Source organism: Anopheles coustani, chromosome 2 (genome assembly GCF_943734705.1).
Source record: "Anopheles coustani chromosome 2, idAnoCousDA_361_x.2, whole genome shotgun sequence".
NCBI classification, from domain to species: Eukaryota; Metazoa; Arthropoda; class Insecta; order Diptera; family Culicidae; genus Anopheles; species Anopheles coustani.
The window spans coordinates 68070575-68091126 of record NC_071289.1 but is presented as its reverse complement, the minus strand read 5'-3'; the positions used below and the strand labels follow the sequence as shown (position 1 = coordinate 68091126).

General features: G+C 43.5%; 1 protein-coding gene across 4 annotated transcripts in view; it reads left to right on the top strand.

The window, feature by feature from the left end:
• The window catches only part of LOC131261932 (serine/threonine-protein kinase NLK), a 74885-nt gene extending 54947 nt beyond the window's left edge, over positions 1-19938 (top strand). For 2 of the 4 annotated variants that reach the window (XM_058263799.1, XM_058263800.1), the window contains exons 4-10: positions 3920-3975; positions 8044-8236; positions 8336-8545; positions 8646-8834; positions 11255-11456; positions 11538-11631; positions 19754-19938. In XM_058263799.1, coding sequence (XP_058119782.1) covers positions 3920-3975; positions 8044-8236; positions 8336-8545; positions 8646-8834; positions 11255-11456; positions 11538-11631; positions 19754-19868 — 1059 coding nt within the window. In that variant the 3' untranslated portion in view covers positions 19869-19938. Of the gene's footprint in view, positions 1-3919; positions 3976-8043; positions 8237-8335; positions 8546-8645; positions 8835-11254; positions 11457-11537; positions 11632-12561; positions 12629-15569; positions 17163-19753 lie in introns of those variants that run through there. The other 2 variants (XM_058263801.1, XM_058263803.1) reach the window with 2 other exon arrangements.
• The last annotated feature ends 614 nt before the right edge of the window (positions 19939-20552 follow it).

Genomic DNA, 20552 nt, shown 5'->3' with positions numbered 1-20552 from the left:
TGTCTATTTCCGTCGCCAGAAGTCACCAAGACGACAGCCCGCGTGTGCGGGATAAAAGTTGGTCAAACAGTATTTCTGGTGGTCCTACGAGAAGTGCGTTTGACGCCAGCCGGTCCTGTTCCAAGGCAAACTAACCCGAAGCCTTCCAAAGCGGCTATTTATATATGGGTTCCTTTCCCTGGTTAGAACTCGACTCACTTAAAAAAAGATGAGGGTTATCGACGCTAATGAGTACGATTTAAAATAATGTAGCTTCCGTGCGTTACTAATCTCCGACAAAATGAGCCGGTAAGTCGGAAAAGTGTTACAATCAAGTTGATATTACCTGTGTTTTGATAAAGTTTTATCTTTATATGATTGTTATTGAAACACGAAAAGAATGTTGGTTTAATGATGGGAAATTAACAAATACAGTAGGACCCCGCTGTACGCTATACTCGATATACGCGATTTTTTTTACAAATGACATCTCATAGCGTTTACCGTTGTTGATTAGTCAAATTTGCTTTGTTTTTGGTTGAATGAAGTTTTTAATACGCAGTTTAAACAGCTTTTTAAAGGCCATGACTGCAACGACGACACGGCCTGAATTAATGCACGTCGGTTCTTGTTCCAATAAGCTGTGTAATCTTGAAGCGATAACGAAGCGATTAATATGGCATGAAATAATAAAATTAATCAGAAGAAAAGTGCTATAACAATTACAGTAAAGATGTTCGAACAAGGAAAAAGGTTATGCAGAAGTAGCTCGGCAAATAAAACGACCACAATCAACAGTATGGCCACTCGGAAGCGTAATGAGATAATAGAAGAAATGGAACACTATTAATGATTTGGATAGAAGATATGTTAAAAAGCGGTTTCCTCTCAGTGTCAACTCTTCAATATGAAGTATAAACGATATGGCAGAATAATCCGCTAAATTTCGATACCAGCTATAGTGTTCGGTCCCAAACATTAGCATACTACGGGGACCTACTGTAGTCTAAAATCCATTATTTATTTGTTTCATTTCACACTCCTCTCACTTTTTACTGAAAAATTATAAATGGATACTTTTGTAACGATTTAAGCTTCAAGGTGGTAAAAAGAAAACAATCCACAATTATTGCAAGACTAATTTTAATCCCCCGCGATGGTTATGCAAATTCATCCTATTCTTAAATGGCAAGACAAGTGAGCAATATTCAACCAAAATCCGGATGAACAATAGAACGCAAGGTTTCTGTTTTCGGCACAAGACACGTAATGAAACCCGGCGCGCTGTTGAAATCTGGAAAAGTCTTATGCTTCTATGCTAACGCGGTGCTGCAGCCACCGTTTTTCATCCGTCCCTGCCTTATCAACCATCTAGCACAGCGATCCGTGTGCATGCAGCAGCTCGCGGGGTGGCGTAAACAAAACAAAAAAAAGTTGCCTAATAAACCTTCCGACTGCGATATAAATCATAAACCATTTCCGGAGGGCTAGAATGTTTTTAACATTTTCCCGCCCTCCCTCCCCATTCCCACCCCGGAGCTTTCCCGCCCGGACGGCTGGCGTTGCATAAATGCTGCATGCATGCATCCCGTGCCCCGGCGTTCTGTGTGCCCATTTTCACGCCGGTCCGCCATGTCGTTGAAAATGAATAGAACCCCAAACGCTCGCTGGGGAAGGGGGGGGAGGGGAGCCTGTTGCCATTGTTGTGCGGTGTTTCTGGTGGTTTCCAATGGCGGTGGAGGAGTTGGAGTTCCGCCGGGTTGCAGTTCTTGCACCGTTCCGCGAGGGTTGCAACACTCTTGCACATGCACCCGCTCGTAGTTTTGTTTGTTTGTGTTGTGTCGCACGGTGGCGGAACAATTCATTACCGTACATAAAAAAGCTCACAATTCGCGCGGCAAAATGTGCAAAATAAACGTCACGAACGGTCACAAAATGGTTCTGAATGCGAAACACACGCGAGCGAGCGCGCGCGCGTTCGTGTTGTTACGACGGAAAGCGTCGTTTAACCATGTGAAAATATGGAAATTGAACATTGTGCTGGATTTGGGGATGATGGCATGCGAGGCTCGTTAGGGGCTATGGAACTGCGGCCCTCAAACCGGACAGTTGTTATGTTCTGCGCGACAAAAAGGGCGTGCGCGACCGAATTCCGAAATTTGGCAATTGTGTGTCTGTGTGTTATTTTTTGGCCGGTGTAAATGCGTTTTCCAACGACACCGCGAGCAGCTCTAATGCAATTAACGTGGGTCGTAATTTTGAATGCTACATTGCGCCCGGTGCATTGGAATGAGCTTTTCGCGTTGTCCACCACCAATATCTTTTCCATCCAGCATTGGATAAATCACGATATTACTTCGTGCGGGGTGTATCATTAATTCTCGAAACAACACCGGCGGTGCAGCTGGTCGGAGTCGCTAAGCGAATGTCAACATTATGCGATGGCACGTGCAAATAGAAGGCGAACATAACTGTGACTGCAACCAGTGACAACGGAATCTGCATACCTGGGCATAGTTGATACCATTTGCAACTCGTTTATCAAAGCCGCTTAGCGAGTTCGGAAAATCTCGTTAACGAGCTAAGCGGGAGCAAACCTCATGGCTGTCGGTATGACCTGCCGCAAGTGAAGGTATGCGTCATCCGTTTCGTTGCATTTATCGGTACATAACATTCTTGGAACACGAGTGTGAGGAAATTGGTCTGTGCAATATTACTAAAAATATTTCTTATTGCTATAGTCACGTTTAGTTTCATGAGGACGAAAAAGAAGTGATTTTTAATTCAAACGTTCGTTTTTCCTAACAATATTAAAAATATTTAATTAACAAATACTTAGATTGTAATTCAGTAGTTTCGAAGTGGGTGATATTGACAACATAATATTATTTTTGGTGAAAAAGATAAATGATAAAACGATCGTAAAAACACCTTCAAGATTAACCGATTTGCAAACGTGTCGAAATGTGAATCCTCAAGATGTTCTTTTATATAAACCCCCACTGGTTTACCATTTTTCGCGGACGAACCACGCTTTGCCATGCACGAAATGCTGTTATTACACCAAACTTACGGTATTGATATTGACTCTGGAGGAATACAGTGGAACGAATGGCATTCCGAGTGTCGACACGGCACGCAAAGTGACATCAATCGCACGAGCTTCTTTGCATACCGCGATGTCATCGACATAAGGCAACAGTGTTGAACAGCGCAACCTTCCTCAAAATCACATCTCCACGCGTCCTCGGTCATACGGCAAGCACTTTTGGCCTCCGTGCATTGCACTCTGTTCGGAATGGAAGAGAAAAATCCACGCAGTTCGATGTCGTGCCGGGGTTTCTGGAAATCTACTGCAGTTTTCGAAGAAAGCCTCTGTCTTCCAACCCGTAACCAGTGACGGGCGAACCTATCTCCTCTTATGCTAATGTCAAAGTTCCCACGCCAGCGAACGAACTGACACGCCGGGTTGACTCACAACTGTGTTCGATTTGACCGATTGCTTCCTAACGCCACGACGACGGTGTCGCGAATATGAGCCGGGATGCAAGCTTTGGTGCATTCGTTGGTGCATCGTCAGCTGTACTGACTGCCGCCCGTTGCCAGTCATCGTGCGGTTTTTTTTAAATATCTGCTGAGTCAACCTGTTTCCCGCGCGGAACTGCCGACAATTCCGCTGACAGCAGTCAATCTGCGTCGAGTGTGGGCAGGGCAAAAGCAGGGAACTCGACCAAAGAGCACAAGTTAAAAAAAAAAACTGTCAATCGGCCTTCGATCGATAGCCTCCGAAGGGTTTTGGAGGTTGGTCGGGATGGGTTTGGGATTTAAAATTGATAGTTTTCGGATTACAGGAAGAATGCGGACCTATGCCAATCTAAGCTATTGCTGGTGGCTTCATCGAAAGTGTATTAACAACGCTCTGTTCTCGTTCTCGTTTCAGGTACTCTCTGCACTGGACATTCTACAACCGCCACATTTGGATTTCTTCCAGGAAATGTATCCTTTTTCAAACATAAATAATTGCACGATTGATGCTCCAACTGCATTTCCCCACCTCCCGATGTTAAAACATGTTCTACGGGCTGCTTTTAAGCCACTTCCAAAGAAAACCGATCACCACCGCATCGGGATTAGTTAATCATCCTGTTTGCACCTGTGCCAACCGGGTCACCGGACTTCCCGGGCGTCTTATTTCCTCCCGACTGAACTTCGGGCTTTAGTGAAACTGCATTTGATTGTGGTTTAAAACACGACATGCGCAGCATTACCACTTGTCTTTTTTGTTCTCCTCCAATTTTGCCTTTTTTGTTCTCCTCCGCGACTCAAAGTTAACCCTTGCTTGTGAGCAAAACGACACCCAACCTGAAGCTGGGACGGGAAAGAAACTTCATAGACGCCCGACATAATATCGTCTACAAAGGGATAGAGAAAAGGGGGGTCACATATGTGACTCTCTATAAAAGTTTCACCTTTCGCATTTGCAGCATGAAGCGAGGTGGCAAGATTGGATGCGGAAGCGGACGGTATCCTAACACTGCACCATGCTTATTTGTTTGCGGCAGATGGTAACGAGTGGTAGTTTTCATTTTATTGCCTTTTCCCCGGCAACGTTGGTCCTTTTTGTTCCATTCCAGACAATATTGAAGTTGAAACGAACAGAAACTAAAGCAGCATCTGTGGTGGTTTGGTTATTTTTTACTTTAAAGTGCCATCAAAATGGGCATCAAAAGTTGAATCACTCGGCGAAGATTGCCTTAGAGATTAGAAAGCTTGGAATTGGGTAAACCGCATGAGTCATCAGACAACGCGTAAGGACTATGCAGTAGTATGGCTGTGTTTGTAATTCCGTTGCTCGTTGAAAATTTTCCCCGGGATGACGCGGTGTCGCGCAAGTGTGGAGGAAAATTAAAGCAACCATGGAAAGCATCCTGCCAAGTGGAAAACAACCTACACTCATCCATCAAGCGCCAAGGCGCTCTTTCCTTTAACAACTGAAAGGAAGGAGTTGTCCTGTCGTATCTTTACTCCATCGCACCTCCGTCATGACCTGGCCCGGGAATACGTTTGAGCTGATTTGCTCAACCTTGATCGGTGAATTATTCATTTAAAAAATCTCGCCAACGGGAGCACATTCTCTGCTCATGCAAATTTCATGCCAGTAAACGCGCCTCCGTCCCAGCAGTTAATGAGGCGTTTCGGTGCAAACAAACTTTTCCACTTCCCGCTTGGACTTGTCGTTCGCCTTCTTTGTGTCCGCATAAGCTGCAAAAAGAACTTTGTCCTATTAGCTCTCTCTCTCTTTCCGTCTTGCGTTTGGCCCCGGAGTGAAATTATCACGAACATCCAACATTTCAGAAGTGTTTCCAAATTTGCTCACCATGGAAAACTAGGCCGTACCCACGTATACCGCAAGGACCGTGCTGGGAAAACCCCCGACAAACACTCGCCTGCCAAGTGTCATTTTGTCAAATTCTCTGTCCACGCACCACCGCACCGTGCACCGGGACAAAAGAAAAACCGAAATAGACACCCCAGTGTGATTTTTGACCAGCGCGCCATAAAAGCTCGTTTTCTTTTTCATCCCGGGTTGTTTGGTGCCTGTGTGGCATTTCCACCACCACGGACGGCCGGCAGCACGTAGAGAAAAGCCGCACCACGAGATGGGCACCTTCGTTTCCGTTTCCCGATAGCGTACCGTTTTTCTGCATAATATTCCACTCGTTCTTTATTGACAAACTTTCCACCAGTGTGGAGAGGGTTTTTCCGAGAGCGCCACCAGTAGGTAGCACCGGGCCACTAATGCTCCTTCCGGTCCACGCTGTGGACAAGTTCGAGTCCTTTCACGATCGGTTACTGACGGTTTTCGCTAGCGGGGAACCGACGGGAGGAAGCTTGTGAAAATTTGGCACATTTTTTTTAAAAAGCGATTTTATTTTATATCCTTCCCGCCCCGGAAGAACTGTGGGGGGATGTGTGAGGGGACCAGTGCTGCCGGGAAAAACGTTCAAGGCCATCTGTCGCGGCAGCAGGGCGTAGCCGTCGGATCGGCAGGCTGCTGTGCGCGCCAGCTTGGGTTTGCTGTGTTTTTCGTTCGGAGCTTTTCGCTCTGGAAGAGCTCGGGAAAACGTGTGCGGGAAAGCAACGCAACAGCGAGGGAGAGAACGAAGCTTCGTGAGTGGGAAAACCCACCTCGGCCGAGTGGCGGTAATACACTTATCTGCCCCGAGGATACACGTCGTCGTCGTCGTCGTCGTCGTCGTGTGTGGACCGTTGAGAGGATTTTTGGTTTTCCCGGCCAACGGGAAACGGGGCGCAGCAGTAACAAGGAAAGGCATAAGGATGTTGTTGGACCTCGTGTTTTTGTATGCGGTGAGGGTGCGTGTGCGTGGACCTTCGTATCGTTTAAATTATTCCTATCGCTCCCCCGGAGGGTCGACTCTCGTCTCGTAAACTTCGCACAAAAGGAACCTTTTTTCCCATTCGCCCCGGTATCGCATTAAAGTTTCAAAAAGGTCCATGATGGGTGTGTTCTATTCACAGAAATTACTTTTAATAATCTCGAGATTTATTTGTTTATGACAGCTTTTTTTTTCTTCGCCGAACGACCCTCTGGAACAAAAATAATTGGAACATGTTTTGCAATTATTTTTTAGCGCCTCCCATGGAAGGATTCGGCTCCGTTTGCAAAATTTCCACGTGATTAATGGATGCAATTTAGCTTAGCCTGGATGCAACACAAACACACACATACACGTCCACTTAGCACTAGTGTGGATGGGAGAGGTTGGTGTTGTCCCTGCAAACAAACCGCCGGGTGATGATGAATTAAGCAAGTAATACCGAGCGCCAGTTGGAGTTTTCCCATCCCTTCGAGCACAACCGGGATGGACGGAGGAAAAGCCAGCGGACGAAGGAAAAGCTATGGATCAAAATGTCTGGAAAATTTCTTTGTTTCCTCATTCCATTGTTGTCTAGCGGGGTAAAACCGATCGTTCCTGCCCCTGATGATGGTTTGCTGCCAACGTCAGGCACTCACTCCCGGATGCCCTTCTTCCGGAACGGACGAACCGACGGTTGTCCTTGTGCGTTCGGTACGGACCGATGGCCATTTCCCTCCCACCATCGATTGTGGGAGAGCGAAAAGGGTTCGTTTGAAGAAGAGGGTTGGGAGAAAAAAAAATGCGAGACATATCGACGAGACGAGACGTCCTTCTGGCTTGAAGCCACTGCATGTCGTCTCGTTGTCACTTCCGGACGCGGCAGCCCGGGGATGTGCGGTCGGGCACGAACACCGTTAACGAATAACCAAACGGAAGTGTTTGCGGGAGAAAATAAACTAATCGTCAGCAGAAAAGAAACTGTCCTCTCGCGGCTTATCGCAAGGAGGAAGTTGTGTATCGCCGTTCAGCATGATGTTACGATGTGTGATGTGTGTTGTTCGGTGGGCGGAAGCTACCAAAGGGTGTTGGTTGCCACTTTCCCGTCCGTTACGACGCGATTACATGCCAAAATGTCAAAATTCCATCGCAATACCCCCAACTAAAGTACCTTGCGCTGGTTTTACTTTATGTGCCTGGAAAGGACATCGCTTTCCCGTCTCGTCTAGTCGGAGGACGAGCAAAACGTAAATAGAGCAACTTTCAGCATCACTTAACACGTCTCGACCGGGAGCAACCGACGTCGGTGGTTTCTAATAAGCGTGTCGTGGTATTTTATGCGAACTACTGGGAAGAGACAACTGTGATTGCCACCCCCTTCAATGGCGCTGCTTGATGAATGACTAGGGTTTAAATAAACTTTTCGCCAGACTGAAAGTTCCACCAGCTCGGGACGATGGTTGAGGTTGAGATAGGATCGGGTGGTGAAAAGGAGTAAAACTTTACAGACTTGTGGATTAAAAAATCCTTTTTTGCCTCAAATAAACACCGGGTTTCCCCCGGAACACATAGTTTAGTAGAATATGTTCACGTTGGGAAGTAGTTTTCTATTCTGTTGGAGTATGTATTTAAAACCATTGCGCCACTTGATGTTCCTTAACTGAGCGCCAACCCCCCGCACAAACAGCTACGTGATTACGGAACTGCTTCAGTCGGATCTGCACAAAATCATCGTCTCGCCGCAGCACCTCTCCGCTGACCACATCAAAGTGTTCCTGTACCAAATCTTGCGCGGTCTGAAGTACCTCCATTCGGCGCGCATCCTTCATCGGGACATCAAGCCGGGCAACCTGCTGGTGAACAGTAACTGCGTTCTGAAGGTAGGCTACTGCCCGACCATTTGCTGCACGCTCGATGCAGCTCGATATCGAAGCAATGCCTTACACACACACACACACACGTTTTGTTTTCGCTTACAGATTTGTGATTTCGGGCTGGCGCGCGTCGAGGAACCGGACCAGTCGAAGAACATGACGCAGGAGGTCGTTACCCAGTACTACCGTGCGCCGGAGATTCTGATGGGCGCCCGCCACTACTCCGCCGCCGTCGACGTCTGGTCGGTCGGTTGCATCTTCGGCGAGCTGCTCGGCCGGCGCATTCTCTTCCAGGCGCAAAGTCCTGTCCAGCAGGTAGATACACCAGCACCCCTAAACCGTACGAGGTCCACATGTTTTAACTTGCTCCCTCTCTCTCTCTCTCTCTCTTTTCATCTTGTGCCTGCCCTCACAGCTTGAACTGATCACTGAACTGCTCGGTACGCCGTCGCTGGAGGATATGCGACACGCTTGCGAAGGCGCCCGAAGCCACATGCTCCGAAGGGCACCAAAGCCACAGTCAATGTCCGCACTGTACACTCTCAGCACCCATGCCACACACGAAGCCGTACATCTGCTCTGTCAAATGCTTGTCTTCGATCCGGTACGTATGGAATGTAACCGGCGCTAGTGGACGGGACGGATAACGAATGTCAGGCAAAGAAACACTATACAAATTTTCGTTCAAGAGTTCTTCTACGATTAAGTTTAAGTTTATACAATTTTTAAGTGAAAAGGTTTTCGAGAATACTCCCCAGCATAGGGAAGCCATTTTTCACACAGAATGAAGTAGAATATACATGGAGGGACCCAGGTTCATTGTTATTACAGAAGTTAATCCTTGCACACGGAAACTTCCGGGTTTTCCCCATCTTGCTCGGTTCGCGGATTGCTCCAACGTGTTCGTTAGTGCATAAAAATAGACGCGTACAACATACAGCCATGTTTGACGCGTGCAACATACAGCTTTTTCGTCTCCATAGCGACGCCGTTCGCAAGTGCACGTGCTTTGTCACGAAATGACCGATGCGCCTGACAGCAAACAGTAGGCTGGTCGGGCTCCTGCTGCATGTTTCTCTGTACATTAGAAGCGCAATCGATTCTAAAAGGAATAACTCACTTATCACGAGCTCGTTATCAATTCAGCATTATCACGTGCATGGTTCGTAGTGTTTTAAAAGCAAGCAAGATAAAGGTGTTTCACAGTATAATGTTTCTTTTCGAGACTCGTATTTCGATTTCTTACTGTATGGAGGAGTTTCTTGCTGAGATATACAGTCTGTATCCGTATCCGTACAGTCACCAATTTCAACTTCAAGCCTAGTTATCTCAGCGACTACGTGACCTAGGACAATCATTTAAACGACATCTCGTAGATAAACTTCTATTCTATCCAATGAGGTCTTAACATTTCGAAAAAGTTACTTGTAGGTCACTTTGTTCTATAGAAACCCAAAAAAAGGCTCAAAATCGATGACAAAAAAGTATTCGTACACCCGACTTTCTTGACCAAAAACACCGGTTTGGTGAGGTTCTAGTAGTCAAAATATCAGCCTAGTCATTATTTAGAGTTATCAAGTGTCTAAAAGTATGGCGGCAACAATTTTATATCTATTATTTTTATATTTTAACGTGAAATGGCCGGTGAAACTAGACAAACAGCTGCAACCGATAGAGAACTATCTTTTTCTTGTGATGTAAAGGGAACCCAACTTGGCAAGTTTATGAATCCTGTGAAAAATCTCATGCTAAGTCTCAGGAACTTATAATTCGTCGAATTAACCAGGATGCAACTAGACTAAACCCTGCAAACAGACACCTTTCTTGGTTACTCAATCGCTATGGGAGGGTGATTGCTCGAAAAGCTATTAAGTTCTCCATACTTCGAGTCCTCAAACATGACGAACGAAGTGTCTAGTGCATAAATCATATGATTTGGATTTCAACTCTTAAGAAGATTTTTTGTAAATAACAATTACATTGCATTATTGTAAGTTGCAAACTTGTCATTTCCTAGGAAAGAATAAGAAAGACTGGTGATTTGCAAATCGCTGTATTTTGATGCCATTGGCGTGTAGGCTCAGTGTTTTATACACTATATACAAACAAAATTTAGCAATTTTGGCCAAAAAACGAGTAACAATAGACACCAGACGTCGAACTCAACCATCATTACGAGCAACGTTGTTCCAACTATAAAACACAGTAGTTGAGAGTTTGTGTTATGGTGTTCCATTAAGACCATTAATCGAACTGGAAATATTGAATTAAATATGAATCATCCGTGGGACATAGTCTACTTCGCCCATTTTGTCACTTGGACAAGCCATGGCTAGGTTAAACTTTAAATGTTCAATAATATGCTCTCTGAGTAAAATAACGATCCCAAGAATAGACCATGTATTGTCCAAGAATTACCACTTTATGAGACCGTACAAGTGTTGACGATACTCCTAAAGTCTCCGGAATCGATCTCTGTACAACATTTGTCGAAAGACGCCTAGATTTACCATGAACGGGACATTATCTTGATCTTAGTAGACCCCTTTAGAAACATTATAGAAATCGGGTCAAATTTCCAGCATCTTTCGAAAAAAAAACTTGTAGAAATGATGCCTTGGCACTTGCTGGCCATTATTGAGGCAAGTGGCATTGATTGTAACATATTGGCACATCAGGTACCGATGGCACATCATCAATACTCATCATGTACGGATACTTTTTTGTCATCGATTTTGAGCCTTTTTTAGGGTTTCTATAGAACAAAGTGACCTACAAGTAACTTTTTTGAAATGTTAAGACCTCATTGGATAGAATAGAAGTTTATCTACGATATGTCGTTTAAATGGTTGTCCTAGGTCACGTAGTCGCTGAGATAACTAGGCTTGAAGTTGAAATTGATGACTGTACGGATACTTTCTTGTCAGACTGTACAAATCAGATAGTTACTTTGCTAACCAAACAAACGTTGTTTTTTCTCTCCCCCTTTCTTTTTCGGATGTTTTCTTCGTGTGAAAACCCCAGGATAAAAGAATATCCGTTATCGACGCCCTGGCGCATCCATATGTCGACGAGGGTCGGCTGCGTTACCATTCCTGCATGTGCAAGTGCTGCTACACCACGTCCGGCGGTATGCGCCAGTACACGGGCGAGTTCGAACCGTCTGCCACCCAAGCATTCGATGACCTGTGGGAGCGCAAGCTAACCTCGGTGCAGCAGGTGAAAGGTAATTTAAAAATTGCTGCAAAACCCATCGCCCCATTGCGCCCAACGACATCTCTAAACCATTCTTTTCTCCATCCCGCAGAGGAAATGCACAAATTCATCGCCGAGCAGTTGCAAACGGGCCGCGTGCCGCTCTGTATAAATCCCCAAAGCGCCGCATTCAAGTCGTTCGCCAGGTAAGTGAATGGTGCCGTATAGTTTGGTACGATCATATCTCGGTCACATTAGTTTTTTATCCGATTTTGTTTTTGTCCGGTTCACTTGCGCAGCCACTCTTACCACATCTCTATCCTATCTCGGAGGTTAAACCAAAAGATTGACAACCGGTTGGATGCTTGTATTTTGCGTTTCCCTTAATATTTTTCGCGAATTCGTTCCTCTTCTTAGGCGGTAGCTCTCTTTAGCGAAATTAATTGATTCTTAAGCCGAATTGTTGTTGAGAAACATCCTTTGGTACTAATATTTAATTTTATGGCATTGATCTCAGTTTTTGTAAGTAATTTCCCTACCATTTCTCTTGGAAAGGGTTTCCTTTTTTCTCCAAGTCATGCCACAGATAAACCTCAAAATGAAAAATACAGTGACGAACGTGGAATATTACAAATCGAGAAAAAAGAGAAAGTGTGAGATGGTAGACGAGCAAATTGGGAAGACATTTTTGACGCATTAAGTCAAGTTCTTTTTATTCAAATTTTTCTCTAGGTTTGAGTCCTTCTTTTTGTTCGCTTTTTTACCTCCGATTTTCCCCCCTTCTTTGATGGTGTTTTTTTATTTAAGCTTCTTACCTCCTCTGTCATTCAAAACATTCCTTCGATGTTAGTAATTTTCTTGATAACAATCGTGAAATCGAATCGGGCCCCATTCCCCATCCTTCTTTGCCTCTTCGAGTGGTCGCCTGACCCTCGGCAGAGTGATGTTGGTTACCACCCTCCGTTTTTTTTTACTTCGCAAACCATCTCCATTTTCCTTGTCCACTTTCATATTTTCGTTCCCGTTTCTCTTTGTCCCTTTCGCTCTTTCTGTTGACCTCTTTGTTTTTTAATCTTTCTCAACTATCGTCCGTTTATCGAAACTCACTCTTGACATTGTGTTTCGTTTGACAACAGCAATAATCATCACATATCACCATCATCCAATCATCATCAGTAGCAAGCAGGTGGAAAAGAGCGATGCAGCGGGTAATGGGGGAAGGTGGCCATCCGCCACCAAAGAACCCGGTGGAGACTGGTGTGTGTGTGTGTTTATGTGAAAAACAAAACTTCAAATTCGAGAAGAGAATCAACTCAATTTGAACAAGTATAAAAGTACTGGGCATTGGGCGCCTCCATCGACTCTATGAAGAGACAGTGTGTAGACGGAGAATGTGTTAGAAACCATTTGTTTGTAAAAAATGAACAACGGTAGCTTGTAATCGTAGAGAACACGAAACAGCAAACTGCACTGTAGAAAAGCTAAATACTGGTGGAGGAAAATCGAACAAGCAGAAGGTTTAAAGAAAGGCAAGAAGCGAGAAAAGCATATTTGGAAAATCAGGAAGCACAGCTTATGCCGGAAATCCGGTGACAAACAGTTTATGGCTGCATTCCATTGCATTGCAGCCCTCTGGGCACACACCATTGCCATCATTATTTGTCACACGCCATGCACCTCGGAAGCCGCTAGTATCACCACCACAACCACCACCACCACCACCACCACCCTTAGCCCACCAAACGCTCCATTGCCACCGCAGGGGCCACTATCAGCACAACCACCACAACCAGTTCGCTTTCCGCATAAAAGCTGGTTCCGAGCTAGAGGCAAAGTAAAAAGAAATGAACTGAAATGTAACTGCCGGCTGCAAAAAGTGCACAAACTAGCAAGGGCGCGGACATCGGCGTGTGCTACCGCCGTCCTCTTTGCGAGCAGGAACCTTAGAATGTACCGATGCGTCCATCGTCCAGCGTCTCTTTGCCCGACCGAGCTCCATCACGCCATAAGAATTCACTACGGGTGCACGACTATACTCCGGCACCGGCGAGCCGTGTCACTATAATGTCCCATGCCGGTGTGGTATGGCGTGTTGTTTGCGCCTGTCGGTTGTTGTTGTTGATAAAGGTGGATTCTCGCGCTAGTCTGGGCAGACAACGGACGGAGGTGGGCAAAATGATGGAGGGAGTATATGATATACAAACGGGCGTCAGATCCTTCCGCTATTCTTCGACTTTTCGCAAATAGGTGTGTGTGATTACAGATGTTTCTTTTTTTGTTTTTGTTGCTCACTCTTTTTTATTTTCTTTATTTCTCTCGCTGTTCCTCTCTGTCTCTCTGTTCTGTTCCCTCTCCGATCGAACCGTTCATCATCTATTGACTCACATCCGGGCAACCCCGTTGTTATCATCCAATACCCGCCTATAATATTTCCACGATTTCCGCGTCCTCCACTCGTGCCTTAATGCTTATCAATTTCATCTCATTCGCATCCCCCCGTTCTTTGGCCGTTTCATACTTACTTATGCCTTTGCAAACACGTTCATACGACTATTGCAACTAACTCCCAGCCCGGCATTCCTTCATTCACCGTGTTCATCCGAATAACCAGATGTTATCCCTATTGTGTGTGTGTATGTTTTAAATGTTTTTATGGTTACAAGAATGGTACTAGTTCTCTTGTCCGTTTTGCTCGATTTTCAACATAGATACTCCTCTTCGGCACGCATAGATAACACTCCACGGTAAAACTTGGAGCACAACAACAACAAGATGTTGACATTGTTCGTTACATATACAGTTTAGTTTATGTCCATGCTCATGATTTCAGTACAAATTTTGCTATTTGATTCAAATGTTTATATAATAAGGCATACCATTTAGGAAAAAAAACCCAACACAAACACTCCTTGATAGATATTTCAAAATGTAACCGAAATGGAGTTTTAAAACTCCTATAAATGGATAGTAAAATAAAAATACACACATACACACACATACCCTTCAACACAAACATTAAATCACCTGTATAGAAAACGCTTCTCGCTCCATCTCACCATCTTCATAATTGTTTGTTTATGTACTGCACTCGCTACACTTTCACCCTGTATGCAATGTTTTGCTCCATATTCGGTTAAACTAAAGATCTCTTAATTGATGCTCCTTGTTTCTGTTGCTACGTTGCGCAAACCAAAGGCATCACCATAACACCGGAGTATACCAATCATTCGGTCTTTCCCTGACCAATACACAAAACAAACACCAAAATCAACTTCTCTTTCTTTTAGCGCTAACATTCCACATTCGTCACATACATACATTATGTTTTTTTATCAAAATTCTGTAATTTTAAGCGTTTGACAATTTCCCATAAACCAATGTGTTCTTACTTCTACTTACTGACTGGCTTCTAATATGAAACAAAAAACCTTCCCGCTAAACGTCTGTCGCTCGTAGCATATTTATCCATTTTCCGATCCGTAATCCATCTCGCACGGAGAACGGCATTGAGGTTTAAACGCAAAAGAACTTACCGGAGCTTCGTGCAGCTCTCTGCATCCAACTTTCCTGCTTGCGTTTACTAATTGCATTTGTGTTGTTTTGCTATTCTCTCTCCCCTTTTGTCTCTTGCCTATGATGAGCTGAAACAAGAACAACTGGATGCAATTGGAATTATATAAATTGTTTCTTATCAATTCTTTCGTTAACTTGCTTGTTTTAAGTGAATGTCGTCTTGAGTCCTGTTGTAGACATGATACTGATAGCGAATAGTTGATTGAATTGTATTTGTTCGAATATGTTTCACAAACAATACCTAGAAGAAGTTTACCATGTGACATGAAGAACCCACGTTGTAGATATCTTACCGATTAAGCGTTTTCCAAACGATTAATTGTTCAATTGCATTTGTTATTTCTTGTTTTCTGCCTTCAGTGAATCAATGGCATGTTATTTCGCACCTACTAGTATGTTTATTTTCTCATCAAAGTCTTTTCCCCGAAAGTGCATTGAAGCGCATATTCACATCGTGTTCGACAACACGCGTCCCCCTCCCCGATCCGTGCCACACAACATCTGACATAAGTTTTCTTCTTTCTTTCTTTCTTTTTTCCATGTAACTTTTCTCCCTCCCGTGACTGTGTAGCTCAACCGTAGCCCATTCATCAGAACTGCCACCGTCACCGCACCAGTGGGAATGACATAATGAAGCGATGGCCGCATAAAATGGGATGATGTAGGACACACCAAAATTAAGATGAGAGAGAAGACCCCCCTTGCGCACACGAGACCATACCAATCGGACACCACTATTTGGACAAAGCATGTAGAACAGCAGTTCGGAAAGAATCTGCCCCACACCGTTAGAACGAGAGCCATTCGGATATCATCTCCAAATTAATTTCGCGCTAGCCTCGTGTACGCTCTTGTGGTGGAGATATGGTGAAACAATTGTAACGGGAAACGAGGAGCAAAAATTAACGTCCGGCGAATGCATCATCTTCTATTTTACGTCTGCCATAGCGCATCGAAGGGACAGTATTTTTTTTTTTTTTTTTTTTTGTTAAGCCATCAAACCAAGACGGAGCAACAAAAGCGACTCTTATGATAGAATATTCTGCCGCTAACGAAGAAAATGGAAGCGCCGTGATCGCTAGAAGAACTACGAACGCCAGGAACGAATGAGTCTGAAAGACGACGTACGGAGTCGCTTGTTGCAGCTAATGCTTCCGCATTGGTTAATCATTTCCATGGTTCAATTCATGCAATCATCGGCCAACGTTCTTCCCCTTCCATTTTGGTACACTGCATCAAACAATGAATGCACAAGAACTATCGTAAACAGCACTATACTATACAACCGTAGGTTTGTACAGGACAACAATCCTTTGTGATTATATCTTGACGAGCATTCTTGCAGCTGATAACAGAGTAACAGACACAGACACCATTTGCGATAGTTTTCAAACTGCCACTTACAACCGGAAAAGTTGTAAACTCAATCATCCCAGTTCTTGAGCGGTAGCATCTGCCGGATTATACTCTCCGTTGATCGCTTTCTTGTACGGTGTGCTCTTCGAAGTGCCGGCTCCAACCGGTAAACGGACGCAAAAAGTAATGTAAATAGTAACCCCCTCTAGATTTACATGATTGATTTCAGCTAGAAAAAGGCATGATTTTCTTTAATGTAGGTTCTTTTTTTTATAGTAAATTGTCTACGTTTTAGCACTAGGGGTTGTTAGGGATAGGGGAATGGACAGGAAGTGGACTGGAACACAAAGAACTCTATTGAACTATCCTCATCTTACGATACTGCTCGTACTACCCTTTATCATACATGAGTATAACCGCCACTGCATAACGGAGCAGATACGAACTAAACTACATACAGATTGTGTTCAGTCATGTCAGAGTGAAGTACTGATTCGCGTGCCTATCCGCGGTCGGATAGCCGTTTAGTCTAATCGTTCCATTTAAGATACTTGATATCCCCTTATATCGAAATGGAAGGTCGAACCATATTCCTAGTGAAAGGAAACGAATCGAAGGTTTAGTTAAACGCAAGGAAGAATCATAGTTGCAAACACGGAAAGACGATGCAAATGCAACGACCAATCAAATCTTTCAATAAGATCTCATAATTAGTTTTTTTTAAATATTAATCCATTATATACTAGATTACTTTTCCTTGACCTAATAAATCGCGCAGTGGACTAAACGGACTTGGCACTGCCGTTGGGAGAAAAAAAAAGAAAGCCAGAGAACGTTATGACCCACAAGGAGAGAAGTCAATGATGATGCTGTTGCTCGATGGAGAAGTAAAGTTGTGTTAGCAAGCAAGGGGTTTTATGAAGGTGGTCAAAAGGCTTCTATTTGCTTAACAAATTTTCCTAAAATAAGAAAATTATGGTTAAGCAATCGTTAGCTGTATTACCGACGAAGGAAACAAGAGAACGTTAGAAATCGAAGAGGTTATCAAATTGGTTCGTGTCGTATCCTGGTTTGGACTGACTATTTGAATAATTTGTTCTCGTTTGGGAAAGTGATAAAGATAGATAATTGAAAGAGAACAACAGCGATAGTAAACGATTTTGTCAGTCAGGGCAGAAAGGCAGCATAGAACTGAAAATTAACCGTGCGTTGGCGTGGCCAAAATGGCCCAATAGCCATGATTTAAGGACAAAACTAGGAAAAGTCACGTAAAAAGAACAAAAGGGTTCATGCTGGATGTACCCGACGGATGGACGTTTGCTGGCAATCGCACGCCAACAGGATGTTATTTTGCAGAAAATCGTGTTTGCCGTGGCTGCGTACTGTTGGCTGCGTGAGTTTTCATAATTCCCTAGACACCATTAGCGGAGACACCAACCAACAAGCTGCGTTCAAGCTATGCTTGTGCATGTCTCTTATGTAAAACTAGCAGCCATTCTGTTTTAGTAAATTTTTTGTTTGGTCGCAACTCATCAGATAAAGAAGCAGATGAGTAATCTTTTGGTTTTCTTCTCAATTTTACATTTGGAAAAACCCTATGGTAAAACCGTTTTAAAGCTCCCGGTCGAAGTGGCATCTTTCACTCAGCTTGTGTAAGTTTCTTAGCCTTAACACCATTGAACGGATAGCTCACTGGACAGAATCATAGTCCAAAGAGGACGATCGTTGAGCTTAAACAAAGGGTGCACATGTGTCGTAGAGATCAGATAAGCATACGATGTTAATTAAGGCGGCATTGTGTTTGTGGGGTCATTTGAGTAAGTAAGTACCTAAGTACACTCTTTGAAAACGCCACATGGCTATGTTGAGGAACCACTTGCGACTGAGGCATGCAAACAACCATTTGTTTCATTGGAAATGTACCTTTTTATGAAGATGCAAAAATGTACTGTAATTGTTGAGAATGTCCAAATGAATGTCGTTTTTTCGAAAGATCACGTTTGCAGATAGCTGCTTATGGAGGACATGTGTGAAAATAATGCAGTTAATTTGACAAGAAACGAGCACTTTCATCTATGTGTACCGATTAAATGCATGCGTTGCACCGTTATACAAATGCTCGAGCAAATACGGACGTAACGGTTGTGGTCATTTGTTCTGGGAAGAAACCACTTGACTTGCAAATTATCAATGAAATTATCCTGTTTATACCCTTATTAGACGAGGAATGTATCTGTCATATTTTTCCATCCTTTTACTGTCAAAGTAGGCTCTGGCAGGGCGTTTGACATATAAATGATGTTCGCTTGTGTAATAACGCAAAGTTCCACAAAATGGGTTTTGCAGTTATTTGATCATTTTCATGTTTGATTTTAGCGTATTGTTCATCCTAGAGTAACGAACAAAATCCGTTGCAAACAACAAAGCAAAAAGTAAACAAATCGCCACTTTGACGTATAAATTCCAGTCGAAGGAAATCGGAACCGGTCATGCCTGATTCCGATTTTGAGGAAGGAATGTATCTGTCAAGCGCGTTTGGCAGATAACTTCTGGAAAAATATGACAGATACATTCCTCGTCTAATAAGGGTATTATGCGTCCGGTAACGTCACGAGAAGAGTCGAACACTTATACACGCCGATTGAAAGAGGCAATCGGTGGCTCTCTTGAATCCTTCCGATGTGCAACGAAAGCATGCTAAAATACCACTATCCAAACCACACAAACACTCCACCCTTTGCTCCCCGGCGCGAGTGGCGATTCACTGTTGTTTCGGGGGACAATGTCGTAAGCACTGATTTAGATGTAAAGGACAAGGCTAAGGATGTATGTAGACAAACAAAGGCAGACAGAAGGCAAAACTGCGCGGCAGAATGTGTAGCCCCGATAGGATTTAAGAACGTGTATATTTGATAAGCGAGCGAACGTAGTTGAAGCAATTTTTGCGTGCCCAAATTAATGCAAAAAAAAAACATAAAAACTAAAGGCATTCGCAAATAGGATAGGAATGGAAAACAAGAGAAGATACACTGAAGAACGAGATCAAGAGAGAGAAAGAGACAGAAAAAAAGAGAAGACATGAACATAAATAGAAAAACGAAACAAACATTTGAGTTTATTTCTTTATTTGTAAACATTTTATTTTGGATTTCTAAGTTCATTCCTTTCGTGAACTTCACTTTACTTTTATGTTACATGATGACGGTATGGTTTTGTCCAACAATTTCATTTTAAGCTTGTTTTATTTTGGTGTAGTTTGTTTTTTTTTCTGTTTTTCCTCACACTTCTCCCACATACACACATACATACATACATATATACATACATGCGGGCTGTTCACTTTTTCATACGCTTCAGAGATAGAAAAAATGTTTACGATCCTTTTTCCAACACGTACAGAAAACTTCAACACGGCAGAAGCCATCAAACTGCGACCAATGGCACCGAACCGGAATCCCCGTGGATGAACCTTGGATGGAAAATTAAAATGTTTTTGGGATGGGGAAAACGATGAATTGATTCGGAAGCAACACACCATTCGTAGACACACACTCACATAAACACACGGTAATTAGAAATTATTAAAGTACTTTGATACAAAACGTACAATTGTTACTCAATGTTAACGATACCAATATTCAATTAGGAGGAACAAACAAACGAAAACTATAGTAACATAATTCTATGTGTGTTATGCGTGCGTGTTGTAAATTGCCTTACATACAGAGCAACCACTATAACCGCAAGGACATAAGGAGAGAACAGTTTAAAATGAAAAACAGTTCAGAAATTGCATTCGCCATTGCTCGAGTGTACGAGAAATAGAACACTTTTGAAACTGTCTCGGGATCACGTTTGTTTGGTCAAAAGGCCGAACAAAACGAACATTTAAATGCTGGCCATTTAAAAGTGAAGAACAGAAACTCTCATTTGAACAATAACACTGCATCCTACGGAGCAACATTTTGTTCGTCTTCGACGATACATCGAAAAAATGGAGGATGGAATCGGACCGTCGGAGAACTATTTGATCGCGGTGATACGAAGTGTTGCGACGAATTGTGCCAGATGGGATGCATTTAGAACGCGCAAGCCGTATAAATCACCTTCCACAAGTATGGAGAGGCAGGCAGTCACAATAATTAACATATAAGCGTGGAGTGAACAAGCAAAAACTAACCCCTTTCCGATGTGAGAC